The 26,084-nt window shown below is 36.5% G+C and overlaps 4 protein-coding genes, 1 non-coding gene and 1 pseudogene across 5 annotated transcripts; 3 read left to right on the top strand and 3 right to left on the bottom strand.

Moving 5' to 3' along the window:
- LOC18789044 (N-alpha-acetyltransferase 50) lies at positions 94–2,388 on the bottom strand. Its single transcript, XM_007223559.2, has 3 exons — positions 2,134–2,388; positions 862–984; positions 94–556 (listed from the first exon to the last, which is right to left on the bottom strand). The coding sequence occupies exons 1-3, from the start codon at positions 2,285–2,287 to the stop codon at positions 345–347; spliced, it is 489 nt and encodes a 162-aa protein (XP_007223621.1). The 5' UTR covers positions 2,288–2,388; the 3' UTR covers positions 94–344.
- Positions 2,953–4,676, top strand: LOC18793865 (6-hydroxynicotinate 3-monooxygenase). The gene is made up of 3 exons (XM_007222492.2): positions 2,953–3,299; positions 3,389–3,693; positions 3,781–4,676. Exons 1-3 carry the CDS (start codon positions 3,051–3,053, stop codon positions 4,490–4,492), a joined length of 1,266 nt encoding a protein of 421 aa, XP_007222554.1. The 5' UTR covers positions 2,953–3,050; the 3' UTR covers positions 4,493–4,676.
- On the bottom strand, positions 4,742–7,145 carry LOC18790394 (V-type proton ATPase subunit c''1). Its single transcript, XM_007227465.2, has 4 exons — positions 6,176–7,145; positions 6,001–6,078; positions 5,364–5,534; positions 4,742–5,248 (listed from the first exon to the last, which is right to left on the bottom strand). Exons 1-4 carry the CDS (start codon positions 6,301–6,303, stop codon positions 5,083–5,085), a joined length of 543 nt encoding a protein of 180 aa, XP_007227527.1. The 5' UTR covers positions 6,304–7,145; the 3' UTR covers positions 4,742–5,082.
- On the top strand, positions 7,155–8,621 carry LOC18793426 (protein ECERIFERUM 26-like). Its single transcript, XM_007223923.2, has 2 exons — positions 7,155–7,599; positions 7,698–8,621. Exons 1-2 carry the CDS (start codon positions 7,177–7,179, stop codon positions 8,619–8,621), a joined length of 1,347 nt encoding a protein of 448 aa, XP_007223985.1. The 5' UTR covers positions 7,155–7,176.
- Positions 10,007–10,078, bottom strand: TRNAG-UCC. Its single transcript has one exon. It is a non-coding gene; the product is annotated as a tRNA-Gly (tRNA).
- LOC18792951 lies at positions 16,305–23,489 on the top strand (annotated as a pseudogene).

The raw sequence follows: 26,084 nt of genomic DNA, 5'->3' as shown, positions 1-26,084 counted from the left end.
TTGCCAACCTCTCTCTCCCACTCACGGTGGCTTAGGTCAAGATACAAGGCCACTGATGTTAGGGCCATTTCACACAGATAGTGGCACATTACCTTAATAAAATGCTGAAATCACATACCTGGTCCAAATAAATTACAAAACTTTCAAGTGCTCATAAGCTAATCCAATCATTAAAAGACATTCATTTCTCTAAAAATATAGCAGATTAACTGTTACATGATTCAGCCTTCCAACAAATGTTAGCAAAGTTTATAATTCTAAAAACTAGACAAAATCCAGCATAATTTAGAAATAACAGAGATCAAAATTTAATGTAACAACTCCCCATTGATACCTTTGACATGTTATTTCTTTGTCTGAGTAATATACTTGGTAAGGACATAGCAGTCTGGAGGGGTGATGTTTGTGTAGTAATTCTGGATGGTTTCCGTGATTTCAAACCCAAATTTCTTATAGAAGTTTATGGCGTCCTCATTGTTTGTCTGAACATGCAAGTAAATTTCAGAAATATTTTGCTTGGAGCTCAGATCAAGAGAATGGTTCAACAGCTTTTTACCTGCACAAATACCAAAACTTAGATCAGAAACCTGCACATACTTGTAAGTGTCCAGATTAACCAAATTTTTACCGTACCACCAAAAAGTCGGGGGGATTTTTATTGACAACCTAATCTTAAATCAATTAGAAATTTCAAAGGCCACTCTACTGCATAACAAGTTTTATCCAGAAGGCAAAGTTAAACAAAGGATGGTTCATGCATTTCGACCAAAGTCATAAACAATAAACATGCATTTGTTGCTTCTCAAACAGAGCCCTACTGCCATACCAAAGTTATAAGAAGAAGAAACGTTGCTTGCTTACCAATGCCCAGCCCACGATATGGTGCTAAAACTCCCAGTGTCATGATGTACACACGGACAGCCCCACCTTCCTTTTTCTCAAGCCGGCATGCAATTGCACCAACACATATATCACTGAAATATGCTGCATAAAAATAACAGCAGGAATTAAAATTTCAACATCCATAATTTTTATCAATTTGGCATCCACAAGAGAGCTAAGGATGGCAAATCCCCAGAATGATAAATTCAGGACATACATAAACACAATACGTTTGTAATTTTCTTTACATGTTCCAGGTATATCAATCAATCTAATTTCCTAGACCATACATGCACCTCCATCAAGAAACTATAAGAAATTGACTTGGACAGCTCAGTCAATAAGCATGTTAAATGATAGTCCCACAATTGGTCCTTACGCATACGCATTGTGCACATATTCATAACAGGATACCTTTGAAAATGCTCAAGCCACTGTCCCACCCACTTCTTCATTCATGAGTTCTGACAAGCGTAGAAAAGGTAATGACCTTCTTTGCAAGTCTAATAATAAGAGGACATACAACAGCAGTCCTTCCTAAAATCAAGCGGGTGTATTAAAAAAACCAGCACTACAAAAACTTATTAGGGTAATAGATTACGAAAATAAACAAAACTCATCAATGAAGACATTTTAACTTTCAAATCTTCTTTTACTTTTATTGAGTAACCTTTCTGATTAAGAATTTGTGGGACAGTTAATCACTCGACTACCTCATCTGATGCTGCACATATGTAGTTCCTCGCGGTTTTTTGAGAACATCAACAAGGAGAAACAAGTAGACTCTGACTCACAAATATATCGAAACAAGAATTACTACACTAAACTACCCCAAATCCCTGATAAAACAATAACTATCCATTCCCCATTTACTTGAAGGCCCCCCAGTGCACCGAGTGTGTTATAAGTAAAATAGTACATTTGTGTCATCAACATTCTTCAAAAGTGTAGGATTTTCTTATGCAATGAGCTAAAAGCCAATATTTTCTAACACAAGCCATAATTTTTAAATAAGCAGAAGCAAATCAAACAACAAAGATAACAGACTACGCACAATGGAAAAAAGCAACACACAGTAATTGGAGCATAGTTACAAGCTAAAATGACAAAAGCCAATCAAAGCTTTACAAATAAGCCAGAACGAGAGATTTCAAGGCATTTTGCATCAAAAACCTATATTGGTAACACGAAATAAGATAAACCCAGAAAAAATTATGAAAAAATAAGCAAGACCCAGAAGCGTAGCTCAACCTAGTTTGGTGAAATCGCCAGAAGCGAGGGCATCGGCGTAGTACTTGTCGTTGTAACGAACTGGGAAGAGAGCAGTGTTGAGCTTCTTCAGCTGCATCACGTTCTTGTCCCTCAGCCCGTCCAGTGAGCTTTGGACCTCACGCCCAGCCCCCATTTCTCCACAGATACCTTCACTTACAGAGAAGAAAAGCAGAGAGAGGGTTTTGCAGAGAGAGAGAAGGGGAGAGAGGGGAGGGGGTGGATTTGTAATTTTGTACGGACAGCGTATCTTTGGGTTTATGTAGTGGTCCGGGCGGTCCGGGCCAGGGCCTAACTGGTAAAACTATGAGATTCAAGCCCATTAACATATCTCTAAATGTATACGGTTTTTATTTTGGTTTTTTCTTTTTCTTACTAACTTTTAAAAAAAAAAAATTATATATTTGATATATTAAACCACAATTGGCTAACAAGTCTAGCCTAGTTAAAAAAGGTAGGTAATGTGTGTGAAAAACCATCCTCCTCTAACTAATTTTAACAAAAAAAAACTAAACAATTGTCGTCAGTTAGATTTATACTTGAGACTTCTTCTAATAAAGTGAAAACTATGCACCACAATATCAAAATATATTATCATTTGTACAGGTAAAATTTCCACAAACTTCGTATCATTATTCTGCGTTATCTGTTACATTTTCTTCATCAATCTATTTCATGTTCAATATTATTTATTTTTTCCTAGTAAGGACCATAAACATAACTCCACAAATATCTGGCTTCTAGAAAACCATCTTATCGTGTGAGGCCATGTGATTTTCTTGTAGTCTTCCCACTGTCTTTTAGTCACAACCACCTCTCTTCAATTCACCAAAAACAAGAGAGACAGATAGAGAGAGAGAGAGCACTGTGGCCTCTCTCTCGAGAGAGAGAAGAGAGAGATGACTGATCAGAAGAAAAAGCCCAAGGCAGTGATAGTGGGAGGGAGCATAGCAGGGGTATCATGCGCACACACGCTAATATTAGCTGGGTGGGATGTTGTGGTGGTAGAGAAATCATATGCAGCCCCAACTGGAAGCCCAACTGGGGCAGGACTTGGCCTTGACCCTCTGGCTCTAAAACTCATTCAGTCATGGATCAAAGAGCCCGAGCTTCTCAACAAGGCCACTTTACCCCTCACAATTGATCAGGTACAAACTTCAATTAATTTCCAATTCAATCTTGTTATATTGCAATTTTACAAGTTTCCTAGTTTAGGAATTTTTTTTTTGCTATGTAGAATGATGCAATAGATGGTGAGAAAAAGGTAAAATGGACATTAACTAGAGATGAGGACTTCAACTGTAGAGCAGCACATTGGGCTGACCTACATGCCCTTCTGTACAATGCTCTACCACCAAACTTGTTTCTCTGGGGTCACCATTTCCTATCTTTCACTGTTTCTAGTGACAAGGGTTCAGTTAAAGTGAAGGCCACAGCTCATCAAACGAATGAGATCATCGAAATCGTAGGCGATTTGCTTGTTGCAGCAGATGGGTGCCTCTCCTCTATCCGCCAAAGTTTTGTCCCTGACCATAAACTGAGGTTTGTGAAATGTCGACCCTTTTCATGAAAAAGTGTATCTTTTCAGTTTGTGGTATGTTATGGTATTGATTGTAGATGGTTTTGTAGGTATTCAGGTTATTGTGCATGGAGAGGCGTTCTTGATTTTTCAGGAAATGAGAATTCAGAAACTATAATCGGCATCCGGAAGGCATACCCTGAACTTGGGAAATGCTTGTACTTTGGCTTAGGTTCTGGAAGTCACACTGTGCTATATGAGCTTCTGAATCAGAGGCTCAATTGGATTTGGTATGTCCACCAGCCAGAGCCTGATCTGAAGCGTAACTCGATGACCACGAAAGCAGGCAGTTACATGATCCAGAATATGCACAAAGAAGCAGAGAAGGTGTGGCTTCCAGAGTTTGTGAGAGTGATCAAAGAAACTAGGGACCCTTTCATCAATGCCATTTATGACAGTGAACCCTTAGAACAAATCTACCGGGACAATGTGGTACTAGTTGGAGATGCGGCTCATCCCACAACTCCTCATGCCGTAAGAAGCACGAACATGTCGGTATTAGATGCTGCAGTGCTAGGCCAATGCCTGAAGAAGTGGGGAGTAGAAAATTTGCAATCAGCTCTCGAAGAATATCAGTCGATTCGGCTACCAGTTGTATCCAAACAAGTCTTGCACGCAAGGCGAATGGGTCGGATTAAACAAGGCCTGGTTCTTCCTGATCGACCATCTTTCGACCCCAAGACTGCTAATTCAGAGGAATGCCAAGAGCTTCATCAGAGACTCATGCCCTTTTTCAGTGATGTTCCTGCCATACTACTATGATTTAAATGTTATGCTCCCGGAAATCGACAAGACAAATTGTCCTTCCAATTCGGTTGCTGAGAGCTTTAACAGAAGAATACCACTCCTTTTTGTATTTATTTTGATGCAATGCATCCAATAAGGCATGATCTCTGTTTGAGTCTTGTGTTCAAACTATTTATGGAAGAAAAAAAGGGTTATATGGCTACAATGATGAAAATTCAAATAGAAACTATAGAAAACTGACATAGTTTGATGCACATAAAAATGGGAAATAAAATTGGATACATAAACAAATCAGCTTCTTTCAGGGAGGTGGTCTTCACAAAAAATCATTACGTTATTCATTCAAAACTAAGATAATATTGTCTACCACCGTGAATGAGGCAATGCTTAACTCATCCTTATACAATATTGAACAACCAGCTCTCCCACAAACTCATTCCCATCAGATTAAATACAGCCTAAGATTGATACAAGCGGGCAAATAATATTTCCACAGCAGTTTGTACGTTCCTATCACTAATGATGAAAAGCACAAAACACAGAAAATCATTTGCGCACATAACACGGTCATAATGTGTTGCCAAGTTCTACTGAGCAACAAATTATCATTTCGAAGGCCATGTTGCTTGAGCTGACATTATGATTCCCACAATCACTCCAAACAATCCAAGTGCGCTGCCAAAGATCTCAATCACAAGGATCTTCACAAAAAGTGAAGAGTTTTGGGCATCAGACAATGCACAGCTGCTTCCTATGATTCCCACACATAAACTGCCACAGAAACAAAATCCATATCAAAATCATCATATTGCAAGAACCATATAATTTTTTTGAGACTCCATAAAGAAAAACAACAAATGTGAGAAAGGAGGCTAAAGATATCAACCCGCAGACAAGGTTTGCAAAGCCCACGATAATCCCAGAGGCGAAGATAGCATATCCAGCTCTAAGAGACTCAGGTGCATATATCTTTGATGCTGGAACATTCTCCAACTTTGTTTGTAGAATAATCGCAACAATAACACCATATATAGCAACAGCTTCACAAAAGATTACACTGATACAACAGATGAATCCCATCGAAGTTAGTCCTTAACGTCAGACTTAAGAATATATAATCAGCGCTATGTTTAAGTCAAAAATTCAAGGTACATCATTCACTAAAAGAAAACTTCTCACAACAATGGCAGTGAGCTTGAAGTGAAAGAAGATAACAAAACTTCCCACATTGGTATGAAGAAACAGTATTGAGGGGGTGTTTTGAATAGATAGCACAATTCTCCATCCACCAATCAATTAACCAAGCTAGTTATATAAGTGATTGCCAAAAACAATTAGAACCATTTCTCAATTAAGACTAGACATCCACTATCAAATCCAATTACTGGGATATCACTTCAGATCATCATAATTATCTCAATTTCTGGGATTTACATTTTACTTTATAAATTTGTGAATCGAAAAGCAGAGGTTAAACAAACATGTAATGAAGAAATTGTGTTAAATTTCATAGAAATAATTACCTAATGAGATTCTTAGAAGTGATACGAGGGGCCTTGATTGCTGCACCGATCAAACTGCTGCCAGTGATATAAATTCCCCTAATTTCCACACAATAATTTCCATAATTCAATACCAAATTCAAAGATTAAAACTTTAATAACAGAAATGAAGAGAGAGCAAGGGAAAGAGAAGAACCAGGCGGCGCCGAGAACAGAGACGCCGATGGCAACGGCGATTCCGATGGCGGAGAATGTGTACGGAGAGATCTGGACTAGGGCGCGCGACCATGAGCTCGAGTAACCCACCACTACTGCACCTGACATCTTCGAAAACCCTTCTTCTGCTTCTGGTTCTTCTGGGTATTAGAGGGAGGGTTTCTGATCTGATTGGTGTGAGATATTGTGATATGAGAAGTTGAGGAGGAGAGGGAAGGAGATGTGTGTCACACGTGCTCTGTGCGCGCGTATTTATCTTCCGGTCACTTATGCTTACTGGGTTGTTATTTTGGGTCTGGATTTGAAAGCGAAGAGGACTTTTGCAATTGGGCTTCTAAACAGCTACTTAATGGTTTTTGGGAAATTTCCGAGATGGTTCTTATTTTCTCATTTATTCTTTTACATGGATCTCAAAAAAATAAAAATAAAAAGAATTTATCTTTAACAGGGGGGTTTGATTTGAAGGAGGGTTTCATATCCACCATCAAATCAAACAAGGAAACTTTTATAGTAGGGATTCATATCCCATACGAACACGTTTTCGAATTTTGAATTGACGTGCTCAATTTTGTAACAATATAATTTAAATTTATAAATCTTCGTTGTATACTCCATATATGAAATTGTAATTATTTTCATCGTCTTTTATTACTTTTGAAATAACTGGTATGATTGCCTTCAAAGACCCATCTACCATGTCATGTCATAATTTTACTTTTCCTTGTCAAAGTTTCTTCACCAAAAAAAAAAAAAAAAAATAGAGCGAGGCAACAAAAACAGAGTTCATTATGCAAAGGCAAACATGCCAAAAAGATATTAATTTTTTAACTGGATCATGAGAATCTCATTTCCCCCAATACGCGAGAGTTCGTTTTTTCTGGTTCCCTTAAGCATGGACCCTTCAACCTTCCTTCATCTCGAACTTGCAACCAATAAATAAGAGCCTTGATCATCATCAGAAATCCCAGCCAGATCCTAGCAATGGCCGGGATCATCACAATCATTTGCAAACGCACCGTAGTTAGCACAAAGCCAGTCCAAGCAGGAAAAAGCTACCCCTTATCTGTCCTTGACCGCCATATGGAACACAACCATCTTAGGATGGTCTTGTATTACCCATCAATGGGTGCCCCAACAGAGCCTGGTGAGATCACAGGGAGGCTCAGAGAGTCCCTCGCCGTCATGCTTACGCATTTCCCGATCGTTACAGGCCGGTTGCAGAAGAATGACAATGATCAGTGGATGATCAAGTGCAATGATGCTGGTGTGAGAATGCTGGAAGCTAAGGCCAAAGGGAGTTTGGAGGAGTGGCTAAGGAATGTGGATAGGGACAAGGAGCTTATGCTTGTTTATTGGGAGGAAATGTACCATAAGCCTTACTTTTGGTCAACATTTTATGTTCAGGTTGATATTATATAATATTATATAATTATATTGACATTTCGACAATATAATATTTTCTCTCGTAATATTAGCAGTGTCTTTAATTTTTTTGTGTGCAGATTACTGAATTTGAAGATGGTGGATTAGCAATTGGGCTAAGTTGCACTCATCTCCTTGCAGATCCTACTTGTGCCACCATGTTCATCAAGGCTTGGGCCGACACAACCTTTCCGGGCAAAATGATGAGTCTTCCGTTTTTCTATCCGTTGCCGCGGCGGAGTCCCGGCAACACAAGGCCCAACCACAACACCTATAATTCATTGATCACCCACTACAAAGCCTCCATCAACGAGTCCATTGATCTTGTAGACAAAAAGCACACAACTGTTAGTTTCGGTTTTTCGGACGACATGGTTCGGGCCTGCATGGAAATGGCCCAGCCCGATGGTGCAAATGACAAATCAAGCCCATCACCGTTTGAGGCTCTGGCTGGGCTATTTTGGGTTTGTATTAGCAAGGTCAAGGGAGTGAGAAATGGGCTTATTGACATGTCCATATCTATCGATGTGAGACAGGTTTTGGGTTTGGATAAAGGCTTCTTTGGAAATAGCATGGTTTATAATAAGGTCCATCTAGAGAGTTTCCAAGAAAATAGTCTATCACAAGCTGCAACTTCTATAGGTGAAGTTGTAGCAAAAATGGACAATGAGGGAATCATGGATTTGATCGAATGGCTTCAATGCAACGATGACCAATCTCCTTCGTTGATGAACGGCTGCGATCTCATTTGTGCTAGCTTAGAAGCTGTGGACCCGTTTTCAGCAATTTTTGAAGATGGGATCGCACCGATTCATGTTTCGTGTTATATCGAACCGGTGTTAGGATTAGGGAAAGTCTTGATCCTTCCAGCGAAACCCAAAGATGGTCAACTAAGTAGGGCAGTAATGGTTACACTTCCACGTGATGAGGTAACCAAGCTATGTGAAGACGATCTTATTTTACAACTCTCTCCAACCATCTTGATGGATTTGAACAAAACCTAGCTGGGTTTCTTAGTACAATACAAGGGTTGCACCATATCCCAACAAAAATTGAGTTTCGAAGCCAATGGTCAGAATTTAATTTAGTACTATTTATGTGAGCATCAAATGTATACAAATGGGTGTGACAAGCAGTCCAATTATGTATGTTTATGTTTATTTTCTTCAATTCTTGTTTTGATTTTGTACCCTTGATAGGAGGCTTGTATTCATCATGGTGGTGACAAACCATCAAAACTGGACACGTTTCATGCTACCACAAAACCTTCAATTTCGCAGACCACTAGACATTACTGCTAAACATGTCATAGGATAGTCGTAGAATGGAAAACATGTACTATTTTATTAAATATCCGCCCACCAATTTCCTTAATTTTTATATATTTATTTTTAGTATTTTGGCATTAGAATATATTTAGCACCTCACAATTCATTGTTCTCTTCCATATTTCCAAACTTAGATTGTGTCCCCTCATCCAATCTTTAGCAGAAGCTCCCAAAGCATGACGTGTATGTTTCAACCACAGGAGGTTACATACAATGTATTTGTGAAGCTAAGTATTTATTTCCTTTTTTTTTCTTCAATTTTTTATATAATCAAACTATATATCTTGTAATCTTTAATATGTTACGAAAACTTAGAATGACAATCGGTTTAATTCAAACCTTGTAAATGACAGTTATAAATAGGAAAAAATATAGGTCAAACTATTAGGCATTACCTTCACCAGTCCGGCCATATACATAATTATATATACTTTCTGGATTAGAGAAGCATAAGCAAAGGTCTACACAGCTAATGCCCCTGATTTAAAGGGAAATAGGTTATTATTTAACAGAATTTGGACAAGCAGTTATCTGAAAATTACTTGAATTTTGATTGAGACAGACAGCACCTGCAACTGGAACTGGAACTATGATGTGCCACTTCTCCAAACAGAGCTTAAATAATGATGCTGGTGTTGCAGTTGATGAAGCATCTTACTTGGTGGATTTGGAATTTTGGATACATGCTCTCTTCTGTCCATAATTTCTGAGATTAATTTAGACATTCATACAGAGACAAATGAATAATACATGAAACAAACTGTTAAGATAGCCTGACCCATATTGACCAAAAAATATTTAAAATAAAATAAAAAAGAGCATAATGTTGAAAAACTTGAATAGCATTATCTTAAAGGAGAAGGACCACCTACTACTTTGAGTTTTATGTTTATTTATTTATCTTACATCTTAATCTTAAATAAATCAATACATGATTTTTAACTATTTAGGCTGGAAATGTATAGTTAGTAGCTACCAAGCACAAAGTACTCTATTATTATTCCTATGCAATTTTAAAAAATTAGAGTTAAAATTTACAAAAAAAAGAAAAGAAAAATAACTGCGTCAGCCGGGAGTCGAACCCGGGTCTATTGCTTGGAAGGCAATTATCCTAACCGTTGGACTACTGACGCAGATTGCAGGCTGAATTTGTAAACTTTTGTTACTTAAAGGGTATATACGGAGTAGCCTAGCTAGTAATAGCCGCTTTCTATGTCAACCCTTGATGGTGGCCAATTTTGTTTTGGAGGAACGACGTCATTTTGAGGTTGAACGGTCAATTATTTCTGCGGCCAAGATAAAATTAATTAAAACAGTTAATCATACGGATTACCTCATATTAAATGGCAGTCAGCACATTGGCATCATGTGTAACTGAATCAAAAAAATTTTCTATTTATAAACAAGCCCCCCAACTTGGCTAGGCATTCCCAAAAATTAGTGAAACACCCATTCTTAGACTACACTATTTAAAACATAGAAACACACCCAAAATAAACCCAAAAATCAACAATTGTATGTTTTTTATTTTAATTAATAAGATGAAATATCTTTATTACCCTTTTTAGCATTAAATTAGTTTTGGATCTCGTTTGAAGCCTCCCTCAGATTTGACAACCTCAGGTCTGAAGCCTCAAGCCCTCCGCTGGGATTTCCAGGAAATCAGCTAGACTTGCTTATTGTGGTCTTTTCGGCCTTTCCTTGATCGTTTCTTGGATCCTTAGAGAAGTCGGAGCTCCTCTGTTAAAGAAAATCCCATGAGAGTCCCATTCTTCACTGACCCTTTTTGTTTTTTTGAACTAATTTTAATTGGGTATGTGAGAAATGATCAGATTTTGCATAGCTTCCATGAAATCCCAATAGGCCCAAGCAAAGGACTATTGATTTTGATTGTTGAGCCCTTCTCAAAGACATACTTTGGTCATGTGTGGCAGAAGATCCCTCATCGCTGATAGTAAGAGTAGGGTTTGGGGGCTGTACTTTGATCTTGTATGGGAAATCCAAGAAATATACAAGTCATTTTTTAAGAGGGAATGCCAGGGCACAGGAACTTGGAGGTGGTGTTGGTGTTTAGGCCTAGGTTTTGGGTTCACCAGTCACACTGAAAAATTACTTGATTTGAAGAAGAGCAAAGTCATTCTGGCCCCCATGCTACCCAAACCTTTCTAGCGTAAAAGATACGCAGCAGTAAGGGAGGGCACGATTAGCAGATTGAGCCATATCAATTCTTCTAACCCAAATCCTTTCAACCTGCAACTATTGTTGAGATGGAGTCATTCTCTGTATTTTTATCATTGTTGAGTATTGATTTTGAGTGGTATGGAGTTGTACACTTTTATCATACCTATTATGCAAATAAAATGATGTAGTCGTTAACTTCCAGTAAGTGGTATGAACAGTTGAAATATTGTTCATACCATGCAATTGAGTTGATTTCTATAATATAATATTAACAATGTACTTTTATGACATAGTATTAACAGATTTTCAGTGACAAAACATGCTCTATATTTTGCTCTATATATAGCTATGCACTTGAAGTTTATGATAGGCATAATGTGATTTTTACTAGGGAGATAGTTCTATGACATAGTATTAACAATTTACTTTTTTTTTTCTTGTAGAGATATTTCCTTTTGCTTTTGCGATTGTTTCTGGTGAAATTATGGACAATTGGAGGTGGTTTCTGAAAAGGATATCGGATGTCTTGTTGGGCTATTTTGGATTTTTTTTTTTTGGTTGATTTTTTTGTAAGAAATGGTATTAACAATGTACTTCTATGACATGGTATTAACAATGTACTTCTATAATATAGTATTAACAATGTACTTCTATGATATGGTATTAACAATGTACTTCGGGCTTGCTGGGCTTATTTTGGGTTTTTTTTGAGTTTTTTATGTTGGGCTTGTTTTAAGTTTATCAATGGCAATCATGTAATTTATAGGAACTTTAACACTCATTTTTTATGTAGTAAATGGATTTTGGGTGTGTTTCTAAAGTGCATTTCGTGTGGGGTTTTTTTATAATTTCAGCTCCTATTTTGGGTATATTAGTGAATCTCCCTTAGTCAATCTCTATCTAGCCAATAAGACGAAATTAGCTCTGTATTAATATATAAAAAATTACCTAATTAGCTCTATGTAGCATGCCAACAACAACAATCATAGTTAATTATATGAATGACGAATTGATTATCTATAATTAAACTCTTTTGAGCATCATGCAGGGTATTGCAAAACAACTAACTTTTTCTTGAGGGGGAGATTCCATGGTTTGTCGTTTCATTAACTTGCAACTCTATGTATATATCCATTAGAAAACTACATACAAGTTGTAGTTTTGCATGCAAACTAAATATAGGAAACTTGATCAATTTTAGTTTTTCAACATCCGTACACCAAATATGAAGTAGAACAGTCCCGCTCTCTTGGACTACAGGGGTCCAAGAGATTTGTGGTCACTCATTGTTGGATGTAAATTCAACGGTTTACTCATTCTTGCACTTCTTTTAAGAAACTTTTTTAAATCATTGGATTAATATCCAGCGGTGAGTGACCACAATATCTTAGACTCCTGTGATCTAAGATATCGAAACTGTGAAGTAGAAAATACATCAGATTGGAACTGAGATTATAATTCCTCAATTAGTCCTTAACGCAAAACCTTCTTCAAAGTTCCGTCGAGCTCGTTTATTAATAAAACTAAAGATTTTGGGTTGGCCTCAAGCAACTTCCACTTAGATGCATGTACCCAAGAAATAGCTAATTAATATCATACTATACGTAACATATAGTATAATACACATTGATAATAATAAGAATATAAGAGGGGGAAAAAATAATTGGTTGACCATATGGACCGACATATCTTCTCCGGATGTGTGGGGATTTTGTACACATGGGACGTATGATCATATAGATCCAATTAATCTTGATGGTTCCTGTAAAAATAAATAAATAAAATCTTGCTGCTGGGCTTGGTCGAACCTTTGGCAAGTCCAAGAGCCGCATGCATAGGCATTTTATGTTGAGCTTCGGTATTTTTTTTTCTTTTTTATGTTAAGGATTTGATTTACGTTTTTAGATAATTATTTCCAAAATAGATAGTTATTACGAAAAATGCACGTTGGAAAGATAATATATATATACAATGATTTAAGTGGTTCCACCTTTGACCTACATATTATTATAGGAAAAAAAAACCTTTGACCTAATTCAGTTTTAAATAATAAAGAATAAAGATTACGAAAATTTTCGGACAAAAGCCCGTGATCAGAGCAATACAGCCAAACCTCCTGCTCCAGATGCATCTTATTGACTGGAAGAGAAGCTCAAATCGCTTTTGGATGCTAATTTAAATGTATATAAATTTTGCAAATAATGTAATGGTTTGTAGTAATTGCTTTTCGAAACAAAGTTTTGAATTCGAGTCCTAGAATCCGTGTTGTATGTGTGAGTTTAGTATAATATTGTTCCTCTCAATAAGAAAAGTCTTGTTGTCATAAAAGTCAAAATAAATTCATCCTCATATGTTCAATCTTTTTTTAATCAATAGAGATTGGAAATTCAAACTCATGACGTTTTTAGACATTAGGAAAAGAAGTACCATAATACCCAGATTTAGTTCGTAAACGTCACTAATCTTTGAATTGCAACCAGGTACATGCATGGTTTCTGTGGAAATTGTCTCTCATGTATAAGATTTTTTCCTTTGCTAGAAATTTATATGAGAAATTAATAGAGAATTCAAATAAATTCCATTATTGTACGTTTAAAAACTTAGCTTTGATGATAAATAAAAAAAGAAAGTTGTGTGAATATCGATCGAAACAAAGAACTATATGAAGCTTAAATAATAAGCTAAGCAGACACAGTTCAAAATTTGGTGCTTAAAATTGAATTATAAGAAGTGTGCTAAATGTGCCCGTTTTCGGTTCTTGGATTTCAAATTCAAAGGATTATTTTAAGGGAAATTCAAAGTAGTTGTTTAAATGAGTTCTCGAAATTAGGGTTTAATTAACCTTTAAATCAAAGATGCAAGATATGAAGATGACGCTTCAAAAGAAATGGGAAAACGTTTTATTGTTTCTAAGAAATGGGAAATCGTTTTTTCAATGTCTTTTGATTTAAGAAATAGGAAAAAGTTGGTAAAGAGTCTATATATTATAGTTTTGTTTTTCTGAATATTTATTTCTGAATATTTATTAAGTTTGAACAGATGCTCATGAAGTAAGCAATAACGTCTTCAACTTTTCCTTCCATGGCTTGTTGCTCAAGTAATCCTTAATCAAAAGCTATAATTAACGCCACCGTTTTTCTCTCCATTTAATGCAAACAATAACCTACCGTTTTCTCTCCATTTAAATTTAGACACAGTAAAAAAAAAGCTTTGACTTCTGACCATTTGGAAGCCATATATGCCATAGAATCAACGACCCTCATAGACCATTTGGAGTCAACCCCATGAAAGATTCTTATTATTAATTTTTGTTTGGCTTAGTGGAAAGCCCACATGAAAACATGCATTGCATGTAAAGGCAAGATCTTTTTCAAGATTTGGATTGTCTCTGCTGGGATGATCCCAACCCTTGATCTGCATACTCTGAACCCCCGTCCAGCTATAGTTTGATCTAACACGGTTGACAACAGAAATATAAAATAATTTCAATTCATAAATTTGTCATGATTTTCTTTTGACTTGGGAACTATTTTTCTCCTATTTGAAATAAGATGGAAGGTGTGCTATGTTTTATTTTTGTTTTCTCTGAGAGAAGAGAGCATCTTAACTTCTTAAGGGATGAATGTGACAACTCCACATGAAAATTTAATACCACAAGAATGTCACTCTAGCCCACTCTTCAATTTCTATTATTCTATTAAAATCTTCTGTATCATGTAAATAATACAGAAAATCCCTTATCAAATTTATGCGTGTGGTTTGAAGTCTGACTTGGAAATGCTTGAGCTTTGATTGCTAGCCAAGAAACTTCCCTCTTTCCAGGAAAAAAAAAAAGTACAAGACTGCCAAGAAGTTCTGTCAAAGGAGAGGAAAATCCCTGTTGGGCTTTGATTGTCTGCCACGAAATGAAGACTAAATAATGCCAGAAACTTCCCCAAAAAAAGGTCATAGTTTACAGGTAAACAAAAACGACCCTGAACCAAAATGCAACATTCTTCTTCTTCTTCTTCTTCCTCCTCCCTTGTGAACAAAACGTGCTTATTTTAACCAGGAATTGCGTAAACCAGACTGCATGTTCCATGTTACTAATTCAATCTTATCTTTGGAATTAATGAACAAATCTAATATATAATGGTTTAATTAATTTAAAAGTAGATATTGGATATATCATGCCAGATTTGTACAGCGTCAGTACAATGGCTTACAGAATCTTTCACTTACTTACTCATTAATTATGATTATTAAATGAAGTCGGCAATCCATATAATATTATTTGGATTTTGAGTTCTTGGACAGCTCAAACAAAATGGCACTTCATTCAAACTTAGCTGTGAAGATGGGAAGCACTAAAATTCGAATTATTAGTAACTTCTCCTGTATTTCCTGATAATCTCAGTAGTTTATTTTATTTTATTTTATTTACTAACATAGGATATTTGCGAAGATAGTGGTACAAAGGGACAAAGCATCCATAACAAAGTTATGATGTTAGCCATAATTAAATACCGAACTCATTAGCCAACGGGGTCTAGCTCAGTGAGGAAAATAGCTTGATTTTCATATCACTGGTCTCAGGTTCCTCCCATTAGGGCCCGTTTGGTTCAAGGTTTAAGAGCTTGGGAATGAGTTTCAATCCATGAATCAAACGAGCCCTATAGTTTAGACTATCACTTGTGTTAAAAAAAAATATATCGACTCATTACAAAATTGAAAAATCTTTGTACAACTTTAATTTTTATTTTTAAATTGAGCCATGTATATATGATATATGCCATTACATCATACTACAACAATGAATGTAGAGTTGTATACAAGTTGACTATTCATTAGTTTTGTGTATATATACCCTCCTTTCACTTCAAACTCAAAAAATTCAAAACTCCAGACAATCCTTTCAATGCAGAAGCAGAGAAAAACAGAGCTGTCTTTTCACAAACGTTAATGTAACTCTCCAAGTCTGTCCATTCATAAATATTCAGACCCATCTGGGATACTGAGCTGCTTGGGCTCAAAAATCCATGAATGCGTATTAATTTTGCATGAGAGTTGCAGAATGCTTTGTGGGTTGTGCTTGATTGCTTGATTGTATCGGAAGTTGCAATATAGTTAGTGAAAGATGGAGAGTGGAGGTGGTGTGATATATACAGAGTGAGCAGCGCACGTTTGAGCAGTTCAAATATATGGAGGAACAGTGCCATGGGATGTTTTCTCCCAAGTCTTCCCACGATGAAGACGATGAAGAAGCTCTGAAATGGGCAGCCATTGAGAAGCTGCCTACTTATTTGCGTATCAGAAGAGGCATACTTACTGAGGCAGAAGGCCAAGCCAGAGAGATTGATATCAAGAATCTTGGGTCGCTAGAGAGAAGGAGTGTTTTGGAGAGGCCTGGTTAAAACTGCAGATGAAGATAATGAGAAGTTCTTGTTGAAGCTTAAGGACCGGATTAATCGGTAAGTTTCACATCTTAATTAGCTTGTTTAGTGAAATTAGAGAAAAAGATTGAACATAAAGTGAATGTTTTTTATGTTGTTGTTGAGGAATTTGTGTTTAGATTTTGATAAAGTTGGTGTATTGAAATTCAGGGTTGGACTGGATATTCCAACAATTGAAGTCCGGTTTGAGCATTTGAGTGTTGAAGCAGAAGCTTATGTGGGAGGCAGGGCCTTGCCTACAATATTCAACTTTTGTGTTAACATTTTGGAGGTAATTCAATACTTCATCTTTTAAAATTTGGAAGCTCTTTAATTTTTAATTTTATATATCTCAAAACTTAATGGTTTGACATTTTGTATTTTGAAGGGGTTCCTGAATTTTGTTCACGTTCTTCCAAGTAGAAAGCAACCATTACCAATCCTTGATGATGTTAGTGGAATTATCAAACCAAGAAGGTAACATGACAGAACCAACTGATGCAATAATCATACACCTTTAAACTGGTAATTTCTCATTTTTCTGTTTTGCCTTCTGCAGAATGACACTGCTTTTAGGACCCCCAAGCTCTGGAAAAACCACATTGCTATTGGCTTTGGCTGGAAAACTTGCTAAAGAGCTAAAAGTAAGGATATTAATCCAATTTTGTGTACAGCCCTTTATTGACAGAGTTGTTTCGCTTCATAATTTGATAAAATTGCTTAAATTTCCAGTTTTCTGGGAGAGTTGCATATAATGGACATGGGATGGAAGAGTTTGTCCCGGAGAGGACATCGGCTTATATCAGTCAGCATGATCTCCACATAGGAGAAATGACAGTGAGAGAAACACTGGCTTTTTCAGCAAGATGCCAAGGGGTCGGACCGCGTTATGGTGAGTTGAAACCCCAGGAAATTTGACATATAGTTTAGTCTGAAGAATTTTCATGAATTGGAAATCTAATTTTTCATTTGGAAAATTTTCAGAAATGTTGGCAGAATTATCAAGGAGAGAAAAGGCTGCAAATATCATGCCAGATGCGGATCTAGATATCTACATGAAGGTAAACTTAATATGTATAGAACTTTCTGCTTATAACATATTTGAGATAATGCAAAAGTGTTGCTTATAAGAGCCATTCTCAACATTTAGAAATGCTTCTCAACTTTTGCAGGCAGCATCACTAGAAGGACAAGAGACCAACGTAGTTACAGATTATATACTCAAGGTGGATACTTTTTCCTTCTAAGTTTAAGCTCAAGAGACTAAAACGACTCAAATCTGTATGAATTTTGTCTGATAAAAAATTCAGATTTTGGGATAAGTTTTTCATATGCTAATAAAAACTTTGCAGATTTTGGGACTTGAGGTTTGCGCCGACATCATGGTGGGGGATGAAATGGTACGAGGTATTTCTGGTGGGCAAAAGAAGCGAGTCACGACAGGTAAAGCATTGATCATCTTATTGCCTACTGGTTTGTCACTGCATACTGGGTTGGTCATTGAAAATTCTGATCCATAATTGCAGGGGAGATGCTTGTCGGACCAGCAAGAGCACTTTTTATGGATGAGATATCAACTGGTTTAGACAGTTCAACAACATTTCAGATAGTGAATTCACTCAGACAATCCATCCACATCCTGAGTGGAACTGCTCTTATCTCTCTTCTCCAACCAGCACCAGAAACTTATGATTTATTTGATGACATAATTCTGCTGTCTGATGGACAAATCGTATACCAAGGTCCCCGAGAGAATGTGCTCGAGTTCTTCGAGCACATGGGCTTCAAATGTCCAGAGAGGAAAGGAGTAGCTGACTTCCTACAAGAAGTAATACTAATTTACACTCCTTTTGTTCTCTTACCACTGTTTGTTCTCCGAGAGGTTCGACTTCATTCTAACTTTTCATTTATTTTTTGCTTACCTGCTGCACCATAGGTGACATCAAAGAAAGATCAAGAGCAGTACTGGGCACAGAAAGAAGAGCCATATAATTTTATATCTTCTAAGGAATTTGCTGAAGCATTTCAGTCATTTCATATCGGTCGAAAACTCGGTGATGAGCTTGCTACTCCATTTGACAAGTCCAAAGGTCACCCTGCAGCTTTAACAACTATGAAGTATGGTGTTAGCAAGAAGGAACTGCTCAAAGCTTGTATTTCTAGAGAATATTTGCTTATGAAGAGGAATTCGTTTGTCTACATTTTCAAAATGACCCAGGTAAGTGTTATTTAAGCAATAATCATGTAATCTGTTGGAAAATATTTCAAATTACTGGACATTCCACATATGAAATAGGTGCAAACTCTGTTTAAAAAGCAGAGCTTTTCAATGAAACTCAGTGAGTACTATGCATATTGATTTCATATGGTGTTTGGTTTCAGCTCACTCTAATGGCTTTTATGTCAATGACGCTATTTCTCCGGACTAAGATGCACCGGGATACAGTTGCGGATGGGGGTATTTACATGGGTGCTATGTTCTTTACAATCATCATAATTATGTTTAACGGGTTCTCGGAGCTTGCCATGACTATCATGAAACTTCCTGTATTTTTCAAGCAAAGGGACCTTCTGTTCTATCCTTCATGGGCATACTCTTTACCAACATGGATCCTTAAGATCCCTATCACCTTCATAGAATGTGCTGTTTGGGTGGTCATGACATACTATGTAATTGGTTTCGATCCCAACATCGAAAGGTGAGAAAGAAAATATTAAAGACACTAAAATTCCCATTAATAGTTCAGACTTGGTTTAGAATTTGATTTTGATGAAAACCCTCAATGGCAGGTTTTTCAAGCAGTACCTTTTACTCCTATGCCTTAACCAGATGGCATCAGGACTATTCAGATTTATGGGGGCATTAGGGAGGAATATAATTGTTGCAAACACATTCGGGTCTTTTGCATTACTTGCAGTTCTAGTTATGGGTGGCTTTATCTTGTCACGAGGTGAGTTAAAGATACAATATAATCTAAGCAACTAAAAAATTTCAATTTGTTTTTGCTGATATTGCAACATAATTACTGATGCTGTAAGACATGTCATTTTTTAATCAGAGGATGTGCAGAAGTGGTGGTTATGGGGTTACTGGGTCTCACCAATGATGTACGGCCAGAACGCTATAGCTGTCAACGAATTTCTTGGAAAGAGTTGGAGCCATGTAAGCATAAAAGTTAGAAGATTTGGAGAATTAATTTTGAAAACATTAGCTGATATGTATATGGATATATCTGTGTTGTAGGTTCCTCCTAATTCAACAGAATCATTAGGAATTATGGTCTTGAAGTCTCGCGGGGTTTTCATTGAACCATACTGGTACTGGATTGGAGTAGGAGCTACAATTGGATACATTTTTCTGTTCAATTTCTTCTACACTTTGGCCTTAAAATATCTTGATCGTAAGTACCTACCTATGCATATATGTATTTTTGGTGTTTCCAAATGGACATAATTTTCTAACAATCAATCAATATTCCTGCAGCATTTGGGAAGCCTCAGGCAATACTATCCAAAGAGGCCTTGGCTGAGAAAACTAGTGATAGAACTGGAGATTCCATTGAGCTATCATCACGGGGAAAGAACTCTTCTGGTAGGTCATAAAGCTCCCAAGTATAGGTCTCCATCTAGCTTGCATATATTGATTTATAACATGATTAATGCTTTGGTAAACAATGCAGACTCAAGGAACGAAAGTCGAAGAAGTGTATCATCCAGAACATTGTCGTCGAGAGTGGGCAGCATTACTGAAGCCAACGAAAACAGGAAGCGCGGAATGGTTCTTCCTTTTGAACCTCTTTGGATTACTTTTGATGAAATCACATATGCTGTTGACATGCCCGAGGTATATTTAAGTTTTATGTAAGAGGCAAGAGTTTTTAAGAATTCAGGCTTGAATATTTTCATGAAAAAATTTGGCCCTTCTTTTGTTATTAGTCTTGAATTTTATTATAATTATAGCTATCAGACAAGTACTGTTTGACTGTTTATAGAAATGTACTTCATTGTTAGCCTTGAACTAATTCCTAACACAGAATGCATCTTTATCCTTAATCTTATTACATGGTTTCAGGAAATGAAAACTCAAGGTATAACTGAGGATCGGCTAAAGCTTCTGAAGGGTGTGACTGGTGCTTTTAGGCCAGGAGTCTTAACAGCTCTAATGGGCATTAGTGGTGCTGGAAAGACTACTCTAATGGATGTCTTGGCAGGAAGGAAAACAGGTGGATATATTGAGGGAAACATCACAATATCTGGGCATCCAAAAAAGCAAGAAACATTTGCTCGCATATCGGGATATTGTGAGCAAACTGATATACACTCTCCTCATGTTACGGTTTACGAGTCTTTGGTTTATTCTGCATGGCTCCGGTTGCCTCCTGAGGTTGATTCCTCAACAAGAAAGGTATATACTTTTGACCTATCTTTCTATTTTTATTGGAAGCTTGAGGTAGATGAAAGAAATAGCAACAAAAGGCAAGGTTGCATAAGTTCATTATTTATGTGGTCTGTTCAGATCAAGTTGTTGACCATAAATCTGATTCATGGTTTGCAGATGTTTGTTGAGGAGGTCATGGAGCTTGTAGAACTGACCCCGATAAGGGAAGCGCTTGTTGGATTGCCTGGAGTGAATGGTCTCTCAACCGAGCAGCGCAAAAGGCTAACGATTGCAGTAGAGCTTGTTGCCAATCCATCCATTATATTTATGGATGAGCCAACCTCTGGCCTCGATGCCAGGGCAGCGGCAATTGTAATGAGAACAGTGAGGAATACAGTGGACACTGGGAGAACTGTAGTATGCACCATCCACCAGCCAAGCATCGACATCTTTGATGCTTTCGATGAGGTGAGAAACTCTTTTATGCTGTAGGATTATAAATTTGAACTACATAATGTGACAAGAACTGAACAATTCAATGTCCCCTTGCAGCTGTTTCTTTTGAAAAGGGGAGGTGAAGAAATATATGTGGGTCCTTTGGGCCGCCATTCTACCCATTTGATCAAGTACTTTGAGGTAAGGTTTATAGAAGCATGCTGCAAATATATGTATAACATGTTTACTGTGGTCAATACATAGACCATTTGTTACCTATTGTCATATCTGATAAAAAATGTGACTCATATGGTTTTGTTTTATCAAGGAAATTGATGGAGTTCCTAAAATTAAAGATGGTTACAATCCCGCAACTTGGATGTTAGACATTACTGCAGCAGCACAAGAAGCAGCTCTTGGTGTCAACTTCACCGAAATATACAAGAACTCAGAACTCTATGGGTAGGGTTTCCTTGAAGTTTCAATACTACTTCTAAGTCCCCATTCTAGAGACTCTGAACTGAAATCTTTCAACTCTTAAAATTTTGATTGAAAGCCCTGATACTGCAAATTACGAATAGTAATGTGTTGAATGGTTCAGGAGAAACAAAGCTCTGATCAAGGACCTTAGTACTCCTCCAGCAGGTTCAAAAGACTTGTACTTCCCTACTCAATACTCTCAGTCTTTCTTCAGCCAGTGTATGGCCTGTCTATGGAAACAACATCTATCATACTGGCGAAACCCGCCATACAGTGCAGTGAGACTCTTGTTCACAACTTTCATAGCTTTAATGTTCGGGACGATATTCTGGGATCTTGGCTCCAAAAGGTAAATGGCAACTTAAATTTAAAATAAAATACAGATTGAATCGTTTGAGAATGAAACCCCTGATCTATTAGTCCTTATTTTGACAAGAATTTCTTGAAAATGCAGGAGAAGCCAACAAGACCTTTTCAATGCAATGGGTTCCATGTATGCTGCTGTTCTCTTCATTGGTGTACAAAATGCTTCATCAGTGCAGCCAGTTGTGGCTATTGAGAGGACAGTCTTTTACAGAGAAAGGGCAGCTGGAATGTACTCAGCCTTGCCATATGCCTTTGGACAGGTACATTAATACTCTCAATCTCTGAAGTTCAACAAGGCTGCTTATAAACTTGGATTTTATTAGATTTTGGTGAATTTGGTCATGATAATTTCTCATCAAATTCCCATGTTTTTCAGGTTGTGATTGAGCTCCCATACATTTTTGTTCAAACCATCATATACGGAGTTATAGTATACGCCATGATCGGATTTGATTGGACAGTGAGCAAATTTTTATGGTATCTCTTCTTCATGTACTTCACTTTCCTATACTTCACATTCTACGGCATGATGACCGTAGCCGTTACTCCCAACCACAACATTGCTGCCATAGTCTCCTCTGCCTTCTATGCTATATGGAACCTTTTCTCAGGATTCATCATTCCAAGAACGGTAAGTTCCTAAAATTTCTTTCCATATCTGGTTTTTTTTGTCCTGATGTATATATCAACTCAACCATTACTTAAACGATGTCCGAAATTTTGTTTCTACGACAGAGGATGCCGATTTGGTGGAGATGGTACTACTGGATTTGCCCTGTTTCGTACACACTGTATGGATTAGTTGCTTCACAATTTGGAGACATTAAAGAAATATTTGATTCAGGTGAAAGTGCTGGTAAAAGTGTGGAACACTTTGTAAAGGACTACTTTGGCTACAGACAGGACTTTCTGGGAGTAGTTGCAGCCGTCCATGTCGGGATTTGCGTGCTCTTCGGCTTCACCTTTGCCTTCTCAATCAAGGTGTTCAACTTCCAAAAGAGATAAGGAGGAAGTTGAGAATGCTAACATGAAAGCAAAGTCCATAGTTTCAGGGTTTGGTGAAGTTTCAAGATGTTACCAAGTGTGCATACGTATATTGTATGCATATGTTAGGATTTATGCCGTTTGCCATACAAGGAAACTCCAAGATCTTTCTTCTCAGTTTTTCTGGGGCAAGGGGCAAGCCAACTCCATATGCATGGAGTTTGATCTGAATTTTGTAATTGTATTTTAATTTAGCATGTAAATTTCGTTTTATCTTTCAATATAAATATATCTTTTGAGCCAGTAGAATATTATAAGTAAATTTAGGTTTTACCCATAAAAAAACTTTCACTTTTGAAAAAAGCCAAAGCTTTTTCAAAAAAGACAGAAAAACCTCTCAACTTTCAAACCAAAGACATGCAAATGTAAAAGATTCCTTAGGAAATCAAAAAATAAATAAGGGCAATTTTGTCCATTTCGGATTCTTTTAAAATTTTTCTCTCTCCTTTGGGCTTTTCCAAAGTCTCCCAATATTATATCCTGTATCTCAGCGATATGTAATTGTATTTTCAACATATAAATTGATGAAGTTTCCCATTATCCTGAAAACGGGCATGTTGGTTCCGTTTATTCCGGATGAATCAGATGTTACGCATGTCATTAGTTGCACATCTGTGCATTTAACATCGTTGTATATGTTCTTGACAACGTATTCTTTTCTAGCGTGTTCGTGACATGTGAAATTGTAATCAATTTAAATCCAACTCGTTAATTTATTGTGTTGCATTCAAATACACAAACTCAATTTCATTCATAAATTTTGAGTATCGTGTTGTGTTTCACCTCTTTATCTGTTTTACTCTATTTTATTTATTTATTAATGTAACGTCTTACTATTGTGTTTCTTGAATGAACATTGATTAGACATTAGTCCCGTGAATTAAAGTCGTCCAAGTGAGAATGTGACATATAACCTAAGAAATGGAAGCTCTCAACAGAAATTCCTCCTAGGAATGGGGAAGGAAATGTATTTTGTAAAAAAAATTCTGATTTAAATTCTGAAGTCAGCAGTGACGCCTCCAGTGAATAAAAATGCAGTAAGCAATGACGTTTAAAGTGGCAAAGCTGATCGGAGAGGAGGACGTACGTACTTCATATATAAGTCATTATGTTTTTTTTTTTTTGATAAAAAGCGATAGTAATTTTATTGATAACACATAAAAAAGTACAGAGTAGTCGCAATGCCAAATATGAGTACAACATCTCCAGTGACCAAACAAAAAGATAAATTGGTTTGATCTGGAGAGAATTACATATGCCAGAAAAACTTAAAAACTCCAATTTGACAGACAAGAACTATCTGTACTTAGACCTACAATACAAATCCACCGCGCAACGACAGTAACGACGAATCTGCATCGAAAAGTCGAACACAAAATACATACAATAGCAAACTCCTATTGAGCTTCTGAGAATTATTAGACTAAAAAAAACACAGAAACAAGGACACCGCACCACTTCCTAAAAAAAAAAAAATAAAAAAAAAAATTATGTTTATTAAAATTATGGATGTGTCACTTGTTATTTTGCTAATTAATAATTCTTCTTATGCTACTCTGTTGAGTCATTAAATTTATTTTAATGTAATTGACCAAAAATAATAATTTATTTTAATTTGGATCATCCGGCCGCAATCTGATAATTTAAAAATTGATCTAATTAGTCAACGCCGGCCCTGTAACTAAGTAGCATCGAACCACGTCATTTTATTGTTTTTATTTTTTTATTTTATGGAACGAGGAATTTGAATATAACATATCTTCTAAAATAGAGAAAAAAATCATTTGATAAAGAGCTAATTAATTCGATTATATTCCATTAATATGGAATTTTTAACTTTGGAGCTTTATTATAACTTTCTATTATTGAATATATTCCTTGAATGAAGGGGGCACAAAAGTGAGCATGCTTTACTTCAAATAAAAAAGAGTTAGGTAGGCCTTAATGGTTCGATCAATGACGAAACCCTTATGTGTAGATTTGTTCGTTTAATATTTCTCTAAGTCTATGTATATTTTTATTATTTTATTTTTACAAAATGATATTCTAAACTACTCCACACTGTATTGAATCAACTAGTCTCTAGGCTTACATCCCACTAATCCAACATTAATTGGCTCATAAATTCATAATTAACTGCATGGATAAATGGAAGGTAGATTTAGATTGAAAGTTGGCAAAAGATTAGGCTGTAATTGCTGTGTTCTATTTTTTTTTTTTTTTGGTCAAATCCTATGCATGTAAGGGAAATTAATCTATTTGTTTGTACATGTTTATATTTGTTGTGTAAATCAAGGTGTTTCAGGCCCTGTACTGTCACATTCTCAAGTTTTTGTTTAGATAGAAAGCCCGATCAGCAAAGCAAGACAAAGCATCTGGCCAGAGCTAATTTTTCTTAAAAAAGGGTTGACCGTTCCCCCGCTGAGTGGTGACAAATTCCAACTGAAAAATGAAAATAAAAATGATGCATGTGCATGTGCAATGTTATCTTTTCCTTTTATAAAAAAAAAAAAAAATCAACATGTCCAATGCAGTTTTATTGGCTTCCCTCCTTACTAGGTAAGTATGAGCTCTTACGTTCCTCCTAATAGCAATATGTCATGTGTACAAAAGTTTTCTTTTTGTGTTTTTGATGAATTATTTTTGCATATGCGTCAAATTGTGATTCGCAGGGAGGAGAAATATCTCCTTCCAGATAAGGAGACAAGTAGTATCCTATTGGAAATGGTAATTTCATTTTCGAACTTGTTTAAAATCTAGCTAGCTTGCATTTTTTTTGCAAAAGATTTCATATCATGACGCTTTTTTAAAAGAAATTTCATCAGATTAAACAAAACCAATGAT

The sequence above is a fragment of the Prunus persica genome, chromosome G1 (assembly GCF_000346465.2).
Source record: "Prunus persica cultivar Lovell chromosome G1, Prunus_persica_NCBIv2, whole genome shotgun sequence".
NCBI classification, from domain to species: Eukaryota; Viridiplantae; Streptophyta; class Magnoliopsida; order Rosales; family Rosaceae; genus Prunus; species Prunus persica.
Note: the sequence above shows the minus strand (reverse complement) of the source record. Positions and strands in the feature narration are given on the sequence as shown.

Bases quoted from the DNA above. Each gene is read 5' to 3' on its own strand.
- LOC18790394 (XM_007227465.2), bottom strand. From the start codon at position 6,303: ATGTCAGGTGCAGTAGTGGTGGGTTACTCGAGCTCATGGTCGCGCGCC. The intron at 6,079-6,175 runs GTTCTTCTCTTT...TGTGGAAATTAG, and splicing joins TCTGTTCTCGGCGCCGCCTG to GGGAATTTATATCACTGGCA. The intron at 5,535-6,000 runs GTAATTATTTCT...CTGTTGTATCAG, and splicing joins ACTTCTAAGAATCTCATTAG to TGTAATCTTTTGTGAAGCTG.
- LOC18793865 (XM_007222492.2), top strand. From the start codon at position 3,051: ATGACTGATCAGAAGAAAAAGCCCAAGGCAGTGATAGTGGGAGGGAGC. The intron at 3,300-3,388 runs GTACAAACTTCA...TTTGCTATGTAG, and splicing joins TACCCCTCACAATTGATCAG to AATGATGCAATAGATGGTGA. The intron at 3,694-3,780 runs GTTTGTGAAATG...ATGGTTTTGTAG, and splicing joins GTCCCTGACCATAAACTGAG to GTATTCAGGTTATTGTGCAT.
- LOC18789044 (XM_007223559.2), bottom strand. From the start codon at position 2,287: ATGGGGGCTGGGCGTGAGGTCCAAAGCTCACTGGACGGGCTGAGGGAC. The intron at 985-2,133 runs GTTGAGCTACGC...ATTTTTATGCAG, and splicing joins TGGCGATTTCACCAAACTAG to CATATTTCAGTGATATATGT. The intron at 557-861 runs GTAAGCAAGCAA...GTATTTGTGCAG, and splicing joins ATATCGTGGGCTGGGCATTG to GTAAAAAGCTGTTGAACCAT.
- LOC18793426 (XM_007223923.2), top strand. From the start codon at position 7,177: ATGGCCGGGATCATCACAATCATTTGCAAACGCACCGTAGTTAGCACA. The intron at 7,600-7,697 runs GTTGATATTATA...TTTTGTGTGCAG, and splicing joins GGTCAACATTTTATGTTCAG to ATTACTGAATTTGAAGATGG.